The sequence below is a fragment of the Nycticebus coucang genome, chromosome 10, assembly GCF_027406575.1.
Source record: "Nycticebus coucang isolate mNycCou1 chromosome 10, mNycCou1.pri, whole genome shotgun sequence".
Classification (NCBI taxonomy): Eukaryota; Metazoa; Chordata; class Mammalia; order Primates; family Lorisidae; genus Nycticebus; species Nycticebus coucang.
The window spans coordinates 106,983,026-107,002,145 of NC_069789.1; the positions used below are offsets into that span (position 1 = coordinate 106,983,026).

Consider the following 19,120-nt stretch of genomic DNA (forward strand, 5'->3'; position numbering starts at 1 on the left):
TTTGCAAGCAGAGAGTTCATTGAAGCAAAAGTGCATTTTTGAGGATCAAGATTGAACATACATCATAGTGGATCACTGGAGCAGATTGTGGCCCTGCCCCAAGGTTTTTATGTCATCCCTTTTTCTCCTGTCTGGCCTTTCCTCCTTTGTGATATTGTTCCTTACCCTTCTTGCTTGACCAATGGGGATGTTGTTTCCTTCCTGCCATGGGATGGGGGAGTCTTTCACCCCCAAAGCCCACTGAGTGTTGAGGGAAAACTGTTGTCACATGTTTCTGTTAATGTTTCTTGTGACACTTGTTACAGTATGTTTTCTTACTCAGCATCTGTATTTTCCTTGCTTATGTCTCACTTTCCTACTTACACTAACAGGTGTACAACTGAGCACAACCTGGAAATGCATGATTGTGACCAGTGGTTTGGCTTGGGCCAGAGAACAGGATGTTGATAGGCTTTATAGCAGGGGGTTGTCCAAATTCAGCCAGTTCAGGAATGGTTGGTCAATTGTGACTCCCCAGGTGGGAGAGGCTAGAGTGCAGTAGCATAATCATAAGTGCACTCAGTCTCATACTCCTATGCTGAAGTGATCCTCCTTGTTTCACCTTCCTGAGTAGTGGGACTACAAGCTCATCACCATGCCCTGTTAACTTCTTACGTTTTTTTTTTTTTTTCTTTAGAAATGGGTTCATACTATGTTGGTCTTTAACTCCAGGCCTCAGTTGATCTTCCTGCCTTACCTTGGCCTCCCAAAGTGCTATCTGCTGGTTATTCTTTCCTTTTTTTTTAATTTGGGGCATGTAATCTATTTACATTTAAAGTAATTATTGACAGAGAGGAACTTTTTGCCATTTTATTAATTATTTACTTTGGGATTAGCACACCTACCAGACACGAAAAACAGCTAAGATTTGAAGCGGGGGAGGATGGAACAAAACTAGCTCAGATGCTGGCTGAGGGTCACTTCCGACATCAGCCTGGCAATACGTGCTACTGGGACAGAGGCGGAGCTCTTCGCTGAGGCCCAGAAGGCGAATGGCTGAGAAGGAGCTGTCTTCTCAGTCCTACAGGAAGAGCTCTCCGCCGAGGCTGAAGATCAAATTTCTCGGCAGCAGGGGCGAAGATAACGATGAAGCTGGTTTCTTAGCCTTGGCTGGGCTCTGGTTTTTCAGCCCCTCCCGGAGCCGCAAGGACACGACGTGGCTTGGAAACTGGGTGCACAGCCCACCGCCACGCGAGGTCCGGCTGCTCGCCTCACTTCCCTGTGAGTGGGAGAACCGCGAGGCCAGCTCGTCAGCGGAGGATGCCAATGGCCACTCCAGAGGGGTAGGCCGAGAAGTCAGCCACACGGAACCTGCGGAGAGAAAGCTTTGGTGCTGCCGGACGCGCAGTAGCCTGGGAGAGTCAGACCTGCGGATCTAATTGCCTACTGGATACTTCCACGCACCCAGAACTTTCCCTCAAGACTGATCTACCTCAGTGCAGGTTGAGTTGGCCTCACAAACGTCACCACTGCAGCCGCCCATCCTTTGGTTGCGCGAATCTGTCTTTTTGAGGGCGAGTCACTAAGACCACAGTTTCCAGAACCAACTACGGCTCCCAGAGTTCTATGCGCGCCCCTGGGGTGGGGGCGGAGCTTGTATTGGCGGCTCCGCAGGTGGAGATGGCGGGGCAGTCCGGTCCGGGTGCCGCTCCCGGTACAAACTGGTGGGCTAACAGCCTTGGAAAGAGGCTTTCAGACAAGGACGCCTGAAGGGAGTGAGAAACAGTCCGGCCAGACTCCTACTAAACAAGTACCACCAGGCTGGAGGCAATATGCCAGGGAGAGCTCTGAACCCCTTTCTAGCGCAAATAGCGATGAAGAGTGGAATGCTTGCAGTCTGGAAGACACGCCAGAGGCTTTGGCTCGGCTGGAGGAAATACAGCAGTTGATTGATTAAAAACAGTGCTTCATCGGCGAGTAAAAGAGGAGCTTGCAATTTGATGAAAAAATGTTTCGGCATCGCGCTGGCAATTCGGGAAGCAACTTCCTTCCCCATCTGTCCTGTGTGTACACAAGTTTTAAGTTGTCAGAGCAGAAGCTTCACTTCTGTTTAGATTACAGTGTAAATGAGCACGGTTCACATTGTTCCCACACGTGAATTTTCAGTCACTTTATAAATATAAGTCCAAATTTCAGGCGGTGCCCGTAGCTCAGTGGGTGGGGCACCGGCCATGTACACTGAGGCTGGCAGATTAGAACCTGGCCCAGGCCAGCTAAAACAACTGCAATAACAACAAAAATAGCCAGGCATTGTGGCGGGCGCCTGTAATCCCAGCTACTTGGGAGACTGAGGCAACAGAATCGCTTAAGCCCAAGAGTTGGAGGTTGCCCACGGTACCCAGGGCAACAGCTTGAGACTCAAAAAAAAAGTCCAAATTTCTAAGCGGCCTGGCTTGTGATATTTGGTCTGTGATCCCCCAAGCTTTTTGACACCAGGGTCCAGTGTCAAAGACAAGTTTTTCCATGGACCGGGACGGGGATGGGGAGGCCCTAGGGACGGGGTTTAGGCGGTGCTGTGAGGGACGGGGGGACCACAAATACAGATGAAGCTGGGGCGGTGCCTGTGGCTCAGTGGGTAGGGCGCCAGCCCCATATGCCGAGAGTGGCGGGTTCAAACCCAGCCCTGGCCAAACTGCAACAAAAAAACATAGCCGGGCGTTGTGGCGGGCACCTGTAGTCCTAGCTACTCGGGAGGCTGAGGCAAGGGAATCGCCTCGAAGTTGCTGTGAGCTGTGATGTCACAGCACTCTACCAAGGGCGATAATGTGAGACTCTGTCTCTATAAAAAACACAGATGAAGCTGCTTCCCCATCTCCACCTCCCGGAGGTGTGCTCTGCGCTCCAGTTTCGAAGTTTCAGGTAAGACAATTTTTCTACAGATAGAGGAGGGGAGCTCCTCAGCTGGCTTCCAACAGGCCACATACCTATGGGGTCTTGGGGACTACAACTCCAAACTCTTTCCTTATGAGAAGGAACTTTGTACATACACAAATATAAAGACCCTGAGCTAGAAAGGAACTTGAAGAAAGAATATACTTACTGAGCTATACTGTGATAATTCGTTATTTGAAACACAGAGACATACCACATATACCTTTGAACTCTTTTTTTTTTTTGTAGAGACAGAGTCTCACTGTACCGCCCTTGGTAGAGCGCCGTGGCGTCACACGGCTCACAGCAACCTCTAACTCTTGGGCTTACGTGATTCTCTTGCCTCAGCCTCCCGAGTAGCTGGGACTACAGGCGCCCGCCACAACGCCCGGCTATTTTTTTGTTGCAGTTTGGCCGGGGCTGGGTTTGAACCCGCCACCCTCGGCATATGGGGCCGACGCCCTACTCACTGAGCCACAGGCGCCGCCCTATACCTTTGAACTCTTGAATAGTAGAGTCTTATCTTTCCCACAGCAGACCCTCAACTTAGGCTTTTTTTGAGACTCAATCTGTCGCCCCGGGTAGTGCCGTGGCATCACAACTCACAGCAACCTCAAACTCTTGGGCTCAAGAGATTTTCTTGCCTCAGCCTCCCAAGTAGATGGGACTAGAGGCGCCCACCACAACACCCAGCTATTTTTTGGTTGTAGTCATTGTTTGGCAGTCCCAGGCTGGATTCAAACCCACCAGCTCTGGGGTATGTGGCTGGCGTCCTAGCCACTGTGCTACAGACGCTGAGCCTCAACTAAGGCTCTTATTCACATTTCTTCTTTCTTCACAAGCCGTATTTTTGGACCTTGTCACATGTACTGCATCCATTAGATGAGTTTCTTTACATACCCATAAGACAAAAATGAGGTCTGAAATTAAGTGCGTGAACTTGCCAGCATGTGCTTACCTTAGCAGCACAGTACAAACAACTAACTTTCATAACCTTAGTATATCAGTATCTTATAGAGTGGCATTCATTATTATTTTCATTTTAAGACAAAGTCTCAATCTGTCACCTGGTCTAGAGTGCTTGGGAGATTAGAGTTTTTAAAAGGGGAGACATTGGGCGGCGCCTGTGGCTCAGCGGGTAGGGCGCCGGTCCCATATGCCGGAGGTGGTGGGTTCAAACCCAGCCCCGGCCAAATTAAAAAAAAAAAAAAAAAAAAAAAGGATTAAAAGGGGAGACATACTGAGAAACAAAATTGCAGTACAGTATGATGACTTAAGGGGACTTTTGTTTTTTTTTTTTTGAGACACAGTCTCACTATGTTGCCCTCAGTTTAGTGCTATGGCGTCACAGCTCACAGCACCCTCAAACTCTTGGGCCTGGCTCGGCGCCTGTGGCTCAAGTGGCTGAGGCGCCAGCCACATACACCTGAGCTGGCAGGTTTGAATCCAGCCTGGGCCTGCCAAACAACAATGATGGCTGCAACCAAAATAAAATAGCCAGGCGTTGTGGTGGGCGCCTGTAGTCCCAACTACTTGGGAGGCAGAGGCAGGAGAATCACTTGAGCCCAGGAGTTGGAGGTTGCTGTGAGCTATGATGCCATGGCACTCCACCCAGGGTGACAGCTTGAGGCTCTGTCTCAAAAAAAAAAAAAAAAACTCTCGGGCTTAAGCAATTCTCTTGCCTCAGCCTCCCAAGTAGCTGGGACTACAGGCCCGCACCACACGCCAGGCTATTTTTGGAGACAAGGTCTCACTCTGGCTCAGGCTGGTCTCCAACCTGTGAGCTCAGGCAATCCACCCGCCTCGGCCTCCCAGAGTAAAGGGGACTCTTAAGGTGCTATATGGCACCTAGAGTAAACCCCACTATGTTCCGTAAGTGAAGCTTGTGGAAGAGGAGAAAAGGGACGTGTAAGATGGTAAAGAATTTAAATGAATACATAAAAAGGAGCAAATACAGGTTTGGTGAAGAAACACCATGTGCACATCTATAGAGGACACGCCCTAGAATTGTCAGTTTTAAATGTTCTTCCAATAACAATATATATTTTATTATTTTCTATATTCTTAAGGTTATTTGTGGCTACTGTATCAGTATGGTGGAAACAATATATTGGTATGCTACTGTAGACTCTTCCCCATTTCATGTTCAGTGACATCATGTTGGCAGTTTGACATTCATGGTGAGAACATTTATATACCATTGGGACATGGAAAAAAATACAAACCACAACTTGAGTTATTGTATTGTTGGCTTATCTAGAATTTGAAAATGATGGAGGATGATAATATAATACAGATTAAACTTAAAAATATATGGTCTATGTGGTCAACATATTGGATATAGCACCAAAAAAGAAAAAGAAAAGAAACCACTGAACCACTGTGGTATTTAAAAACAATTGTTCCTTACAGAAAAATAAGTCACATCACTAAAGAATGAAATTCCAACATAAATCTTTGTTGTTTCATTATCTACTTACTTGTTAATGAAAAAAGAAATAGTCAAAATTCATTTGTTACCATATGTAAAAGATATGAACAGATTTTACCATGGAAGATATACAGGTGACAAAAAAAAAAAATGAAGATGCTCTTCATCAGGGAAATACACCAGTGAGATATGGCTACACATCTGTTAAAGAAGTCAAAATTTCAAAACTAACCATATCCATTTGGCTAGGCTCAGTGGTTCACACCTGTAATCCTAGCACTCTGGGAGGCTGAGGCAAGAGGACTGCTTGAACACAGGAGTACAAGACCAGCCCAACCAAGGGCAAGATCTCCATCTTTACTAATCTAGCCTGGGTAACAACAGACTCTGTCTAAAAAAACAAAAACAAAACAAAAAAACCCTAATGTTCACATACTTAAGCAAAGATAGGAAGAATTGGAACTATAATACAGGGTTCGTAAGAATCCAAAGGAACAACCATTTTAGTCAAAGTGTGACTTTTTTTTTTTTGTGGTTTTTGGCCAGGGCTGTGTTTGAACCCACCACCTCCGGCATATGGGACCAGCGCCCTACTCCTTGAGCCACAGGCACCGCCCTAAAGCGTGACATTTTTTAAAAAGTTATTCAGTCATCTAATCTGTGATTCAGACATTGCACCCTGAGGTATTAACGCAAGAGAAATGAAACATATCCATGTGAACAATTGTAGCAGTTTTACTTGAAATAACTTTATACCAGTAAACAACTCAAAATATCCATAAACAGATGAATGAGTCTGTGCTCAGTGAGTAGGGTGAAGGCCACATACACCGAGGCTGACAGGTTCAAGCCCAGCCCAGACCTGCTAAAACCATGGCAACTGCAACCAAAAAATAGCCGGGCACCTGTAGTCCCAGCTACTTTGGAGCCTGAGGCAAGAGAATCGCTTAAGCCAAAGAGTTGGAGGTTGCTGTGAGCTATGATGCCACAACACTCTACAAGGGCAACATAGTGATTGTCTCAAAAAAAAAAAAAACAACAAAAAACAGATGAATGAATAAACAAATAGTGGTCCACAGAACACTATACTTCTAATCAATATAAAAAGAAACTACTGGGCAGCATCTGTGGCTCAAAGGAATAGGGCACCAGGCCCATATACCGGAGGTGGCGGGATCAAACCTGTCCCCGTTCAAACTGCAACAAAAAATTAGCCAGGCGTTGTGGTGGGTGCCTGTTGTCCCATCTACTTGGGAGGCTGAGGCAAGAGAATCACCTAAGTCCAAGAGTTGAAGGTTGCTGTGAGCTGTGATGCCACAGCATTCTACCAAGGGTGACAAAGTAAGACTCTGTCTCTTAAAAAAAAAGAAAAAGAACGAACGAACTACTCACATAAGGACCACTGATGAATCTCAAAATAAATGCACTACATGAATATATCCAAGGGAAAAAACTCAAGATTTCAATCACGTAGAATTCTAGAAAATAAAAACTAATATATTATAATGGAGAGTAAATCAATGTTTGCTTAGAGGGGGAGAATTATTAAAGGGTATGAGGTTAACTACAAAGATAATGGATAGGTTCATGACTGTGAAGATGAGTTTATATAAATGTCAAACCTTATCATATTATAAAGTTTAAATATAAACCATTTACACTTTCTCAAAGATTTCTAAATATGTTTTGAAATAAATCTGAATTTCCTACTGTTTTTGGAAAATAAGTTCGACAGTCCCTCTTCATGCCTTGGTATGGACACCTTGCCTCAGTGGTAGCAAATATAGGAGAACAGTGAAGGCTGTTTCTTCCTGATTCAAAAGGAGTGGTGACAGAATCACAAAGGCCGTATTGATGGATTAAGATCTGCCTTCTCTATGTCGTTTTTCTGCCCGCACAGCAATGCCTTTGAGGTGAAAAGCCCAGAGGTTACAGGAATTCATAAAACCTTTGGATTATTTTCTCTGACAATGACTTGAGCTACACAAGATACACAGTTCTGAAGGTTCTGAGAATTTCTGCACCTGCCCCTCCTTCATAGCCACAAGGACTGGAACATCATGGACACCCCTGTAAGACAGGCACACAGAATCAGTTTACTGCAGCCACTTCCACTCCTATCAAACCAGTATTTCTGTTATAATTCCCACTATAATTTTATAAGCATCCCAGATGAAACTCAGGATATCAAGGCATATAGATGATATGTAGGACCTGAGAAACAGATTTCCCTTGCAAATGCTGAGTAAAGATTCCTTGTGAACAGAGTAATTTTGTATTGCTCTCAGAAGCACCAGGTTGTCACAACTACCCCTTCTCTATGAATCCATAGTATGCCATGGCATCCTGCAGGTTTACCTTGCAAGTCTTGGATGTCAATGCAAACTAGGCCCAAATTGGAAAGAGGTATAATCTGCCATCACACTGCCCTCCGTGATACAAAGTTGGGATCCCAACAAAACTGTTTAACCCTTCATGTTAGCAGAAGCCAATTGTTTTGAAACCACACTGTATAGTAAAAAGAACCCCCAATGTGGCTATTTATGGTGGCTTAAACAATAAGGCCTTTATTATCGTACAAACCAGGGCAATGACGGGCAGGTGGTTCCCACAGTTGATCTGGAGGCTGGAAAATTCCATCAAAATAGTCGTCCGAGACTAACAAAGTCACCAACAGTCTTCTGGGCCAAACTGGATCAGTGCCATGCCCTAACTCATCACAGAGAAAAAAAAAATGAGAAAGGGAATAAATGTTCAAGTTACCTTCAAATTCTTCCCATGAGGGCGGTGCCTGTGGCTCAAGGAGTAGGGTGCCGGCCCCATATACTGGGGGTGGTGGGTTCAAACCTGGCCCCAGCCAAAATTGAAAAAAAAAACAAAAATTCTTCCCATGAGTGGAAGAACACCAAGGTTCACTTATATGCATACACTGGCCTGGGTGAATTCAAGTGCATACAGTAAGCACTTGCCAACTGGCAGAGGAAAAATGGCTCCCACTACAGAACCAGGAATGACATCAATCTGGCAAGAACACTGTAATTGTCAGTGTGTGCTGGCAACCTTCATTCTGTGCTTATTATAGTCATTCACAAAGCCTGGGAGTCACACTCTCTTAACTAAGTGACGTGCTTATCTGGCCTTTCTGAAACTCAGTTCCTTCAATTTACAATGAAGATCACAGTGACATCTACCCAAATATCATCCTTGGAATTAGGTGGGTTTTGGAATTGTTACTGGGTAACAATTACAGTGCAACTCCCACATACCTGGAATTTACGTGGATGTTTGAAGTTCAATTCAGGCAGATGGCACCCTCATATAAGTGATTTCCTTCACAGTTGTTATAATGAACAAAGAAATAGAACGTCCATGCATATCAGAGGTGTTCTTCCCATGTGATCTTTGTGGTACCTAATAAGGTAATTCCTTTGGCTGAATGCTTTCTCACATTCACCCCATAAGATTTTCTCTAAGGTAATCTTAAAGAAACAAATTTTCCACATAATTTTGCCACTCACAAGGCCTTTATAGACTATGAATTTTTTGATGTTTAATAAAGCTAGAGTTATGGCTAAAAGATTTCCCACATTCAGTGCACTCATAAGGTCTTTCCCCAGTGTGTACTCCCCTATGCTTAATGAGGCTGGAGTTCTGAGTAAAGGATTTACCACATTCACTGCATTCATAAGGCCTTGAACCAGTGTGAACTCTCTGGTGTTTCTGGAGACTGGAGCTGTAGGTAAAAAATTTCCCACATTCACCACACTCATAGGGTTTTTCTCCGGTGTGAACTCTTCGATGTTGAAGGAGCGCAGAGCTTTGGCTAAAGGATTTCCCACATTCACTGCATTTATAAGGTCTTTCTCCAGTATGAACTCTACGGTGTTCAATGAGGCTAGAGTTTTGGCTAAATGACTTCCCACATTCACTACACTCATAAGGCCTTGATCCACTATGAACTTTCTGGTGCTTTATAAGACTGGAATGATATGTAAAAAATTTCCCACATACATTGCACTCGTAAGGCCTCTCTCCAGTGTGAACACTCTGGTGTTGACGCAGTGCAGAGGTGTCACTAAAGGACTTCCCACATTCACTGCACTCATATGGCCTTTCTCCAGTGTGAACTCTCCAATGTTTAATGAGGTTGGACTTGTTGCTAAATAATTTTCCACATTCATCACATTCATGAGGTCGTACTCCAGTGTGAACTCTCCGGTGCTGAATAAGGCTAGAGCTTTGCCTAAAGGATTTCCCGCATTCCCGACATTCATAAGGCTTTTCTCCACTGTGAACTCTCCAATGGTCATTGAGGCTGTAGCTTTTGCTAAAGGATTTCCCACATTCACTGCACATGTAACATCTTTCTGTAGTGAGGGCTCTCTGCTGCTGAACAAGTGTGTGTTTTTGGCCGGTTGGTTTTGTGTATTCTTCACAGTTGTAATGAGTTCTTTCACTGTGACTGACAGCCCCATAATTGCTTATGCTATTTGACTGCTCCCCAGTGTGAGTGGCCTGTTGATGAACAAATCCCAACTTGGCCAGGAAGTCCTTCCCAACTTCTCTGCAGGTAAAGGTCTCCCCTGACACATGAAATTTGTAGCTCTTCACAAACAATGTTCTGCCCACAGTGCTTCTGAAGTATTTCTCTCCAAAGTGCTGCTTCTGATGCTGACAAACATCTGCAATGAGATACAAATGTTTCCCACATGCCCCCTACCAGCAGTTTTTGCCCTCAATGTTTTCTCTGGGGCTCAGCCAAGTGCAAAATGTCTCTCAAGACCAAGTCACACATCTCCAGGGGTGGGCCTACTGGGGAAACAGACCTGTCTTAAAAGTGTCCTGAGTTGGAACACTCCTAAAGAAATGTTCTGTTCAGAAGGTACCTCCTCCTCACCACTCCATGCTAACAATTTAAAAGCAAGAAATGCTGGTGAAGTACACACTGACTTTGATTGGGGGGGGAGACCCTAGATAAGTTTGTGTCTACATGTATGAAAAATTCGTGAAAAGTCCATGGGATTGTCTACATTACAAGGGAGGTAGGCTGAGGTTGAAGCTTGTTAGCAATACTAAGGCCATAAAAATCACAGATTTGGGGAAAGCTCATGAGGTAAAGCCACACCATGAGCTCTGTGACAGAGAGGAGAAGTAGGCTCTAGAACAAACAACTTCAGCAGAACTTTATCTGCTGGTGACATCAGTGCTGGTTAGAACAGTGTACACAGACCCAAGAAAATACGACTGCAAAAGAGGAGTTGGCCTTCAAAAACTACTTAAGAATAAATACATATTTAGGGCAGCACCTGTGGCTCAGTGAGTAGGGCGCTGGGCCCATATACCAAGGGTGGCAGGTTCAAACAGGGCTCTGGCCAAACTGCAACAACAACAACAAAAAAGCCAGGCGTTGTGGTGGGCGCCTGTAGTCCCAGCTACTCGGGAGGTTGAGGCAAGAGAACGCCTAAGCCCAGGAGTAGGAGGTTACTGTGAGCTGTGTGAGGCCACGGCACTCTACCGAGGGCGATAAAGTGAGACTCTGTCTCTACAAAAAAAAAAAAAAAGAAGAATACATACATATCTCATGACATAGTATGTAGTAGAGGCCAATGTTGGAGGACCCTATAGATGAAGCAGTGAAAAAAACAGAAACGACGTGAAGTCCACAGATGGTGAAGATTAGCTCTAGGCTGGATGTAAGACTAAAAGTAACAAGTACTGGCTTGGGGGCGGCACCTGTGGCTCGGTGAGTAGGGCACTGGCCCCATATATTGAGGATGGCAGGTTCGAACCCAGCCCCAGCCAAACTGCAATAAAAAAAAAAAAAAAATAGCTGAGCGTTGTGGTGGGTGCCTGTAGTCCTAGCTAGTCAGAACGCAGAGGCAAGAGAATTGCCTAAGCCCAAGACCTGGAGGTTGCCGTGAGCTGTGACGCCACAGCACTCTACTGAGGGTGACAAAGTGAGACTCGGTCTCTAAGAAAAAAACTATTTGCTCAGCACCTGTACCTGAGTGAGTAGAGTGCTGGCCACAAACACCAAAGCTGTCAGGTTCAAGCCTGGCCCAGGCCTGCTAAACAACAATGACAAATGCAACAACAGCAAAAAAAGCAGGGTGTTGTGGCGGACGCCTGTAGTCCCAGCTACTTGGGAGGCTGAGGCAAGAGAACTGCTTAAGCCCATGAGTTTGAGGTTGCTGTGAGCTGTGCTGCCATGGCACTCTACCCAGGGCAACATAATGAAACTCTGACTCAAAAATAAATAAAGTAGTAGAGGTGAAAAGTCAGCAGAGTGTCAAAAGCTGTGATAGAAAACCAGGAATGAGCTGCAGCCAAAGGGCATTACAACTAAAATGCTCATAAAACAGACTAGGTTCTGGGGCGGCACCTGTGGCTCAAAGGGGTAGGGCGCCAGCCCCATATACCGGAGGTGGCGGGTTCAAACCCAGCCCCAGCCAAAAATTGCAAAGAAACAGACTAGGTTTTAAAACCCAGCCCTCACATTGTGCCTTTACCCAAGTGCCAGTCTTCAGAGCCAGGTTCCATCTGAGTTCATCTTGCTATGCCTAGATTCATAGCTTTGCTGTGAATAACTGAGGGTTCTCCACTACCTCTCTCTCAAGATAAATAAATACATGGCACCAGAGTAGTAATGTAGTATAAGAACTAAAGGAAGAAAGGACAGAAGAGCAGCTAGCACTATCCTACAAAAAAAAAAACTAAGCACGCAGGAAAAAAAATATATATGCAAATATTACAAAGAAACTTCAGAGGAATGTCTTATAAGAGTCTGTGGTCCCTATAAGTAGTGACTATGTCAGTGACAGTGATCCCTGGCACAGGCAAGCATAAGGAATGCAAGCTATAGGGAAGAAATGGAACCTAGGGGAGCATAGGAGTTTGGGATCTCGATGAAGTCACCCAGTCATGGAGAGAACAAGCAAAGTGGGATGCATTCGGGTGATTGCAAGACTCCTGACCTTGAATCCTTCCCTGCGAGGCTGCTAACAAACAGGTGGGGCTGCTCAAGGAGAACCAGGGTGTGTGTTCACCATAGCCCTACCAAGTATAGACCCTACCCAGGGAACTGAGCAGGAAGCAGATTCTGTCATGAGGACAGACCTACCTCTGGGGAGGGGAAAGCCACATACTGCACCCAGATGAGCGTGAGAACCTTACCCAGGGAGGTTATAAGAGCCAAATTCTCCAGCATCACATCACGGTACAGGCATCTCTGAGCCTCATCAAGGAGACTCCATTCCTCCCAGGAGAAGTACACAGCCACATCTTGAAAGGTCACAGTGCCCTGCCAGGATGGAGACAGATGAAACCACAAACAGCCCCTCTGCTGAGGACCCACATTCCTTTTCCCCAACACATTTACACTATGCCCATCCTCTTTCCAAACTCCTCAACTGAAAGGAGAAATCATCCCCAGTGCTACTGTAGCACTATCCCCTCAAGGGCTCATTAATCATGAAGATATACTCAAGCAATAACAGGATGTGGACGAATAGATATCATAGCTGGGGGCCTGGCAGAGAATGATTCACCCACTCCCATCAGGCAATCCTCCTAAAATGCCCAAGGCCAAGTAAGTTTCAATGCCAGAGCCCTGGGGCCAACAGGAGTACTGCTTTTCCAAGTACACATCATTCTTTAGAATATACATTACTGGCAGCGCTTGTAGCTCACTGGGTAGGGCGCTGCCCACATACACCGGAGCTGGCGGGTTCATATCCAGCCCAGGCCTGCCAAACAATAACAACTAAAACCAAAAAATAGCCAGGCATTGTGGTGGGTGCCTGTAGTTCCAGCAGTACTTGGGAGTCTGAGGCAAGAGAATTGCTTATGCCCAAGAGTTTCAGGTTGCTGTGAACTGTGATGCCATGACACTCTACCCAGGGCGACAGCTTGAGACTGTCTAAAAAAAAAAAAAAAAGTACACATTCCTCCTATCTTCAGATACCACAGCCCCAAACCCCTGGCCACCACCACTTCATTGCCTTATCCCGTAAGTATCTCCCTGGCCTCCGAACATATAACTTTGTCTTAATCACTTCCTCTTCATCCCATTGATGAGGGTGGGATTCCCACCTTAGGGTTATGAGTGGGAATATCAAACTCAAATGCAAAATACCTGACACTAGAAAGATAAAATAGATAGCAGTTTTTTTTTTTTTTTCTTTTTTTTTGTAGAGACAGAGTTTCACTTTATGGCCCTCGGGTAGAGTGCTGTGGCATCACGCAGCTCACAGCAACCTCCAACTCATGGGCCTAGGCGATTCTCCTGCCTCAGCCTCCCGAGTAGCTGGGACTACAGGCGCCTGCCGCAACGCCCGGCTATTTTTTTGTTGCAGTTTAGCCGAGGCCAGGCTTGAACCCACCACCCTCGGCATATGGGGCTGGCGCCCTGCTCACTGAGCCACAGGCACCGCCCTAGATAGCAGTTTATTAATCATATACACAGAGAGCCTGGTAGAGGAGAATAATACATATAACACAGAGCCATATGGAGATACAGTCTAGAAAAAAGTGAACAGCCAAGGCTATGAAAGGTAAACTTTGTAAGACAAAAAGGGTCAGGTTCCTCCTAGATCCCCCAATTGATTTTGTCCAGATAACTCTATGGGCTGGCAGGGAGCTAAAATTTGGATAGTGATAACCAGAAATTATGCCTGGTCCCTTTGATTAAAAAGGAATATTTGGGAGAAGAGTGATAAGGGAAACTTGCACTCAGACCATTTGATGTCATCCTGATTTCACCAAATGTTGAGACAATACATAATATTGGGTCTTAATTTCAGACCTTATACCATAACTTAGCATTAGCATCTAGAGTGTGCCTGACAAATTCAAAGAGAGTTTAATACCACCCTAGACCTCCCATGGCTTCCTTAGGGGTCACAGTCCCAAATCCTATGAATGCTCCCTGCCTGGATCTATTCTTTGGCTCAGACATAAGACATACAAATTTTTTTTTTCTTTTTTTTTTTTTGAGACAGAGCCTCAAGCTGTCACCCTGGGTAGAGTGCCGTGACATCATGGCTCACAGCAACCTTCAACTCCTGGGCTTAAGCGATTCTCTTGCCTCAACCTCCCAAGTAGCTGGGACTACAGGCGCCCACCACAACACCTGGCTATATTTTGGTTGCAGCCGTCATTGTTGTCTGGCGGGCCCCGTGCTGGATTCGAACCCGCCAGCTCAGGTGTATGTGGCTGGCGCCTTAGCCGCTTGAGCCACCGGCGCCGAGCCACGACACACAAAATTATACATGCACCTCAGAAATCCATGGCTCTATTCTACTTTTGTGCTACATTTGCTGACCCATCAGCGGTCACAATCTTCCTCTGTCCACCTAACCCCACTAAAAGCCCAGCTCCACTGGTCAGCCACTGTAGGCCTAGTGACTCTCTTTGCCTTTGGCATCCTTCAGGCTGAATGAAACATTCAAGCCATCAAATTCATCACAAAGTCCTCATGATTCCATAGAATGGTGAATAAGTACCAGGTCTTGCCTGAGCACCATTCTGCCTCAACCTCAGCCTCTGTATCCATCTCACATCTACTTCTCCCTTGAGAGCTTATGCCACCTATCAAACTATCCTGTCCAATAATCCATGGCCTTTAACCTCTTAGTTGTGTTTGTAAAACCCAATACCATCACCCAGGTAACCAACCAAGAGGTCTAATCCTCAGCCAGTAATCACTCTCTATCTCCTGGCCCCAATAGCTGTACCACCATAACCTAAAGACTAACCCTGCTAAATGTGATTCACAGCTTACTCACCTTGATCCACTTTTTTTTTTGTAGTTTTTGGCTGGGGCTAAGTTTGAACCCACCACCTCCAACATACGGGGCTGGGGCCCTATTCTTTTGAGGCACAGGCACCACCCCACACAACAATATTTAAAATGTCTCTATCCTGAGGCCAGATGTGGTGGTTCACGGCTGTAATCCTAGGACTCTGGGAGGCTGAGGAGGGTGGACAGCTTGAGTTCAAGAGTTCAAGACCAGCCTGAGCAAGAGTAACACTCTCCCTCTAAAAATATAGCTGGATGTTGTAGAAGGGGCCTGGTGGCATTTTGCAGTCCCAGCTACTCACGAGGCTGAGGCAAGAGGATCACTTGAGCCCAAGAGTTTGAGGATGCTGTGAGCTGTGACGCCAATGCACTCATGCACTCTACCCAAGGTGAAAGAGTGAGACTCTGTCTCAAAAAAAAAAAAGTCTTCCTCCTGAACCACTCCCCAGATTTCCAGACCTATCTGTTCTGTTGCTCACTTAACACATAACGTCTCTGAAACATATTAAGCTATCTATCTAATGTTTAGAGAAAGTGTCCTGCTTTTACCAAAGTTGGAGTGCAGTGGTGCAATCATTGCAACCCTGAACTCCTGGGCCCAAGCAATCCCCCTGCATCAGCCTCCCAAGTAGGTTGATTTATTGATTTATTTTTGGTAGAGAAGGGGTTTCACTATGTAATTCACGGCGTCAAGCAATCCTCCTGCTTTGGCCTCCCGAAGTGCTGGGATTACAGATGTGAGCCACTGCACCTGGCTCAAACCAACTTTTTTTTTTTTTTTTTTTTGTAGAGACAGAGTCTCACTTTACCACCTTCGGTAGAGTGCCATGATGTCACAGGACTCACAGCAACCTCTAGCTCCTGGGCTTCCCCAATTCTCCTGCCTCAGCCTCCCGAGCAGCTGGGACCACAGGCGCCCGCCACAATGCCCAGCTATTTTTTGGTTGCAGTTCAGCCGGGGCCGGGTTTGAACCCGCCACCCTCGGTACATGGGGCCGGCACCCTACTCACTGAGCCACAGGCGCCACCCCAAACCAACTTTTAACATGACGAAATCAAAGCTTCTGATGTCCCCAATGAATTACTCCTTGTATCAACTTTTCTATCTTGGTAACATGACCAAATCAAAGCTTCTGATGTCCCCAATGAATTACTTCTTGTATCAACTTTTCTATCTCGGTTGTTGGAGCATATAGTCTTACAACTGCTACCAGGGGTCCTCAAACTACGGCCCACGGGCCACATGAGGCGGTGTGACTGTATTTGTTCCTGTTTTGGTTTTTGACTTCAAAATAAGATATGTGCAGTGTGCATAGGAATTTGTTCATAGCTTTTTTTTTTTAAACTATAGTCTGGCCCTCCAATGGTCTGAGGGACAGTGAACTGGCCCCCTGTTTAAAAAGTTTGAGGACCCCTGGTATGGGGTCATCCCCAACTCCTTTCTACTCCTTCACCATGCACATTAGAAAATTTAGTTGCCCTTGTAAAAACCTGAATCCAGATCAGAATGCAACCACACTCTCTTAAGTCTCCAACCCCTGGGCCACCCCCATCACTCATCACCACCTCAGCTCCACCTCCTGTCACATCAACAGTGGTATTAGATTCTCACAGAAATGAAAACCCTACTATAAACTGTGTAAGCAAGGAATCTAGGTTGCACTCTTCTTACAAGAATCTAATGCATAGCCCCACGCCCCGCCATGGAAAAATTGCCTTCCACAAAACCAGTCCCTGGTGCAAAAAGGCTGGGGACCACAGTCCTAAGCCATGAGTCTGGCCCACTGACCCTCACCAGGACTACAGCAGTAGCCTCCATCCTAAACTTCCTTCCTTCACCCCCAACTCCACAGTTGTTCTCCATGATGCAGATAGATCCTATTCTGACCCAAACTTCCCATTACTTTCAGGACCCAACTTCTCTGGCAGCCCTGACTCCTTCCCCCTGCTTTGTTCTCCCCTGAAAGAAAAAAGGCCCATGGTTTCCTAAACATTCCCAACTCAGTTTTATCTCTAAACATTTACACATCCTGATACTAGTACCAGGGAAAACCTCGACATCTCTTTATCCTCACTGCTGGTAATGGGAACACCTCCATAAAACCCCTGACATGGAGTTAGGACCCTGGGCTTGAGAGTTTCTCCAAAGCGCTAGACCCAAAGATTGGGGGAACAGGACTTAAAGAGTACTAGGAAATAATAATCCAGAGAATTGGATGGAGGACGGGGCCCCTGAGGGACTAGAACATCCTCCACTTCCCTATGTGGGTTCCATAAGCCCTTCTACAGCCAAGGTAGCTGTAGAAAGAGGTGAACCTCAGAGAAATGTGTCCAGTGTAAGACCGAGGCCTCTGTGTACAACTGCCTGGCTCTGAAACAGGTGACCTAAGAATGGCTGTCTTACCTCCCTGCCTCAGTGTTTACTGCCCCTTGTCAAATGTAGGACTCTGAAAAAAGAGGCAACCTTCCAGTGCCTCAAGGTCCTCATCACCCCTCCCACTCTGCTCTTCCTTTGCACCGTCTTTGGGAAAGAAAGTTTTAAAACTAGCATGGACTTAGCCGGGCGTTGTGGCGGGCGCCTGTAGTCCCAGCTGCTTGGTAGGCTGAGGCAAGAGAATCCCGTAAGCCCAAGAGTTAGAGGTTGCTGTGAGCCGTGTGACGCCACGGCACTCTACCCGAGGGCGGTACAGTGAGACTCTGTCTCTACAAAAAAAAAAAAAAACTAGCATGGACAGTGTCCCTCCTTTGTTAAAAACTCTCCACGGCGGGCGGCGCCTGTGGCTCAGTCGGTAAGGCGCCGGCCCCATATACCGAGGGTGGCGGGTTCAAACCCGGCCCCGGCCGAACTGCAACCAAAAAATAGCCGGGCGTTGTGGCGGGCGCCTGTAGTCCCAGCTGCTCGGGAGGCTGAGGCAGGAGAATCGCTTAAGCCCAGGAGTTGGAGGTTGCTGTGAGCTGTGTGAGGCCACGGCACTCTACCAGGGTGATAAAGTGAGACTCTGTCTCTACAAAAAACAAAAACTCTCCACGGCTTCTCTTCACAATGAAGACACAACACTGCGCCCGTTAGTCAAGGAAAGGAGTAACTCGATCTCGTATTCGTTTGTTCCCTGCAGATAACAGATCACAGGTTCCCCAAATCACCCCGCCTTAGTCGCACCTCCAAGCCTCTGCACTTGCAGGTCGCTCAGCCGGTCTCACTCTGCCAACCTCCTATCACACTGGATGTCAGAAATGGGGACCCCACTCACCAGCGCCTCACCGTCCCGGACACCGAGGCCTGGGCTACGGGACGTGAGCAAGGGCCCTCACACGGGACTCTAGGACTCGGGTGGATGAGGACAGGCGAGGACCGAAGGATGAGGCACTTACCTGAGCCGCCTCCCTCGGAGTGGCCACAGCCATCGGACCCTGTCGGCAGAGCAGGGCCAGGAGCGGCGGTCCCTATCCCAGGCCTAATGCCGGCCACTCGGGGAGGCGTTGCCGAGCCTCAGACGCTTATGTGCAGCTGAGACAACTACTCCTATCGCGAGTTCTCAACTGCTTCACTTGACACCACACCTCAGGAAACCAAAATGGCCGCCATGCAGAAGCCTGAAGAGGTCCCGCCCCCTCGTTGTATGACACGTGGAGACAGCTATTTTCTGAGGCCTTATTGGCTGAGACCCACTGCCGTTCAACGCAGAGCATTCTGGGTAGTGTGGTTCCCATTAGACCCAGAGGTTGTGGTTCCCATTAGACCCAGAGGTTGTGGTTCAGGGTTTTCTCTGCCAACCTTACGGAGTAAAAGCTGAACGCCAAGGCAGGGAGCTCTAGGAGATGACTTTTCCAGGTTCCAAGTCAGATGAACGACTTTTCCTTTTTTAAAATGGATTATAGGGTGGCGGTTTCGAACCCGGCTCGGGCCAAACTGCAACAAAAAAATAGCCGGATGTTGAGGCGGGCGCCTATAGTCCCAGCTACTTGGGATGCTGAGGCAA

General features: G+C 46.8%; 2 protein-coding genes across 7 annotated transcripts in view; one reads left to right on the forward strand and one right to left on the reverse strand.

Moving 5' to 3' along the window:
- Nucleotides 1-3,324, forward strand: part of LOC128597220 (zinc finger protein 551-like) — a 20,532-nt gene extending 17,208 nt beyond the window's left edge. Inside the window, exon 4 of the transcript XR_008383230.1 lies at nucleotides 3,268-3,324. The gene's annotated coding sequence lies outside the window, so the exon portion shown is untranslated. The remainder of the gene's footprint in view (nucleotides 1-3,267) is intronic.
- Nucleotides 1,913-18,707, reverse strand: LOC128597227 (zinc finger protein 154). Of its 6 annotated transcripts, none has more exons than XM_053607434.1 (6): nucleotides 18,513-18,707; nucleotides 12,515-12,641; nucleotides 9,353-10,023; nucleotides 7,925-8,050; nucleotides 7,052-7,411; nucleotides 1,913-2,040 (listed from the first exon to the last, which is right to left on the reverse strand). In XM_053607434.1, exons 1-4 carry the CDS (start codon nucleotides 18,543-18,545, stop codon nucleotides 8,009-8,011), a joined length of 873 nt encoding a protein of 290 aa, XP_053463409.1. In that variant the 5' UTR covers nucleotides 18,546-18,707; the 3' UTR covers nucleotides 1,913-2,040; nucleotides 7,052-7,411; nucleotides 7,925-8,008. The 6 variants fall into 6 exon arrangements, with proteins under 6 accessions (XP_053463409.1, XP_053463407.1, XP_053463408.1 ...); XM_053607432.1 differs by adding an exon at nucleotides 8,608-8,752 and having other exon boundaries at nucleotides 7,052-8,050; nucleotides 9,010-10,023; XM_053607433.1 differs by adding an exon at nucleotides 8,608-8,752 and having other exon boundaries at nucleotides 7,052-8,054; nucleotides 9,010-10,023.
- Between the last annotated feature and the right edge of the window lie 413 nt (nucleotides 18,708-19,120).

Excerpts from the sequence above, each read along its gene's own strand:
- LOC128597227 (XM_053607429.1), bottom strand. The coding sequence starts at position 18,545 with ATGGCTGTGGCCACTCCGAGGGAGGCGGCTCAG. Across the intron at positions 12,642-18,512 it reads CTCCGAGGGAGGCGGCTCAG|GGCACTGTGACCTTTCAAGA; the intron begins GTAAGTGCCTCA and ends CCATCCTGGCAG. Across the intron at positions 10,024-12,514 it reads GGCTCTTATAACCTCCCTGG|ATGTTTGTCAGCATCAGAAG; the intron begins GTAAGGTTCTCA and ends ATCTCATTGCAG.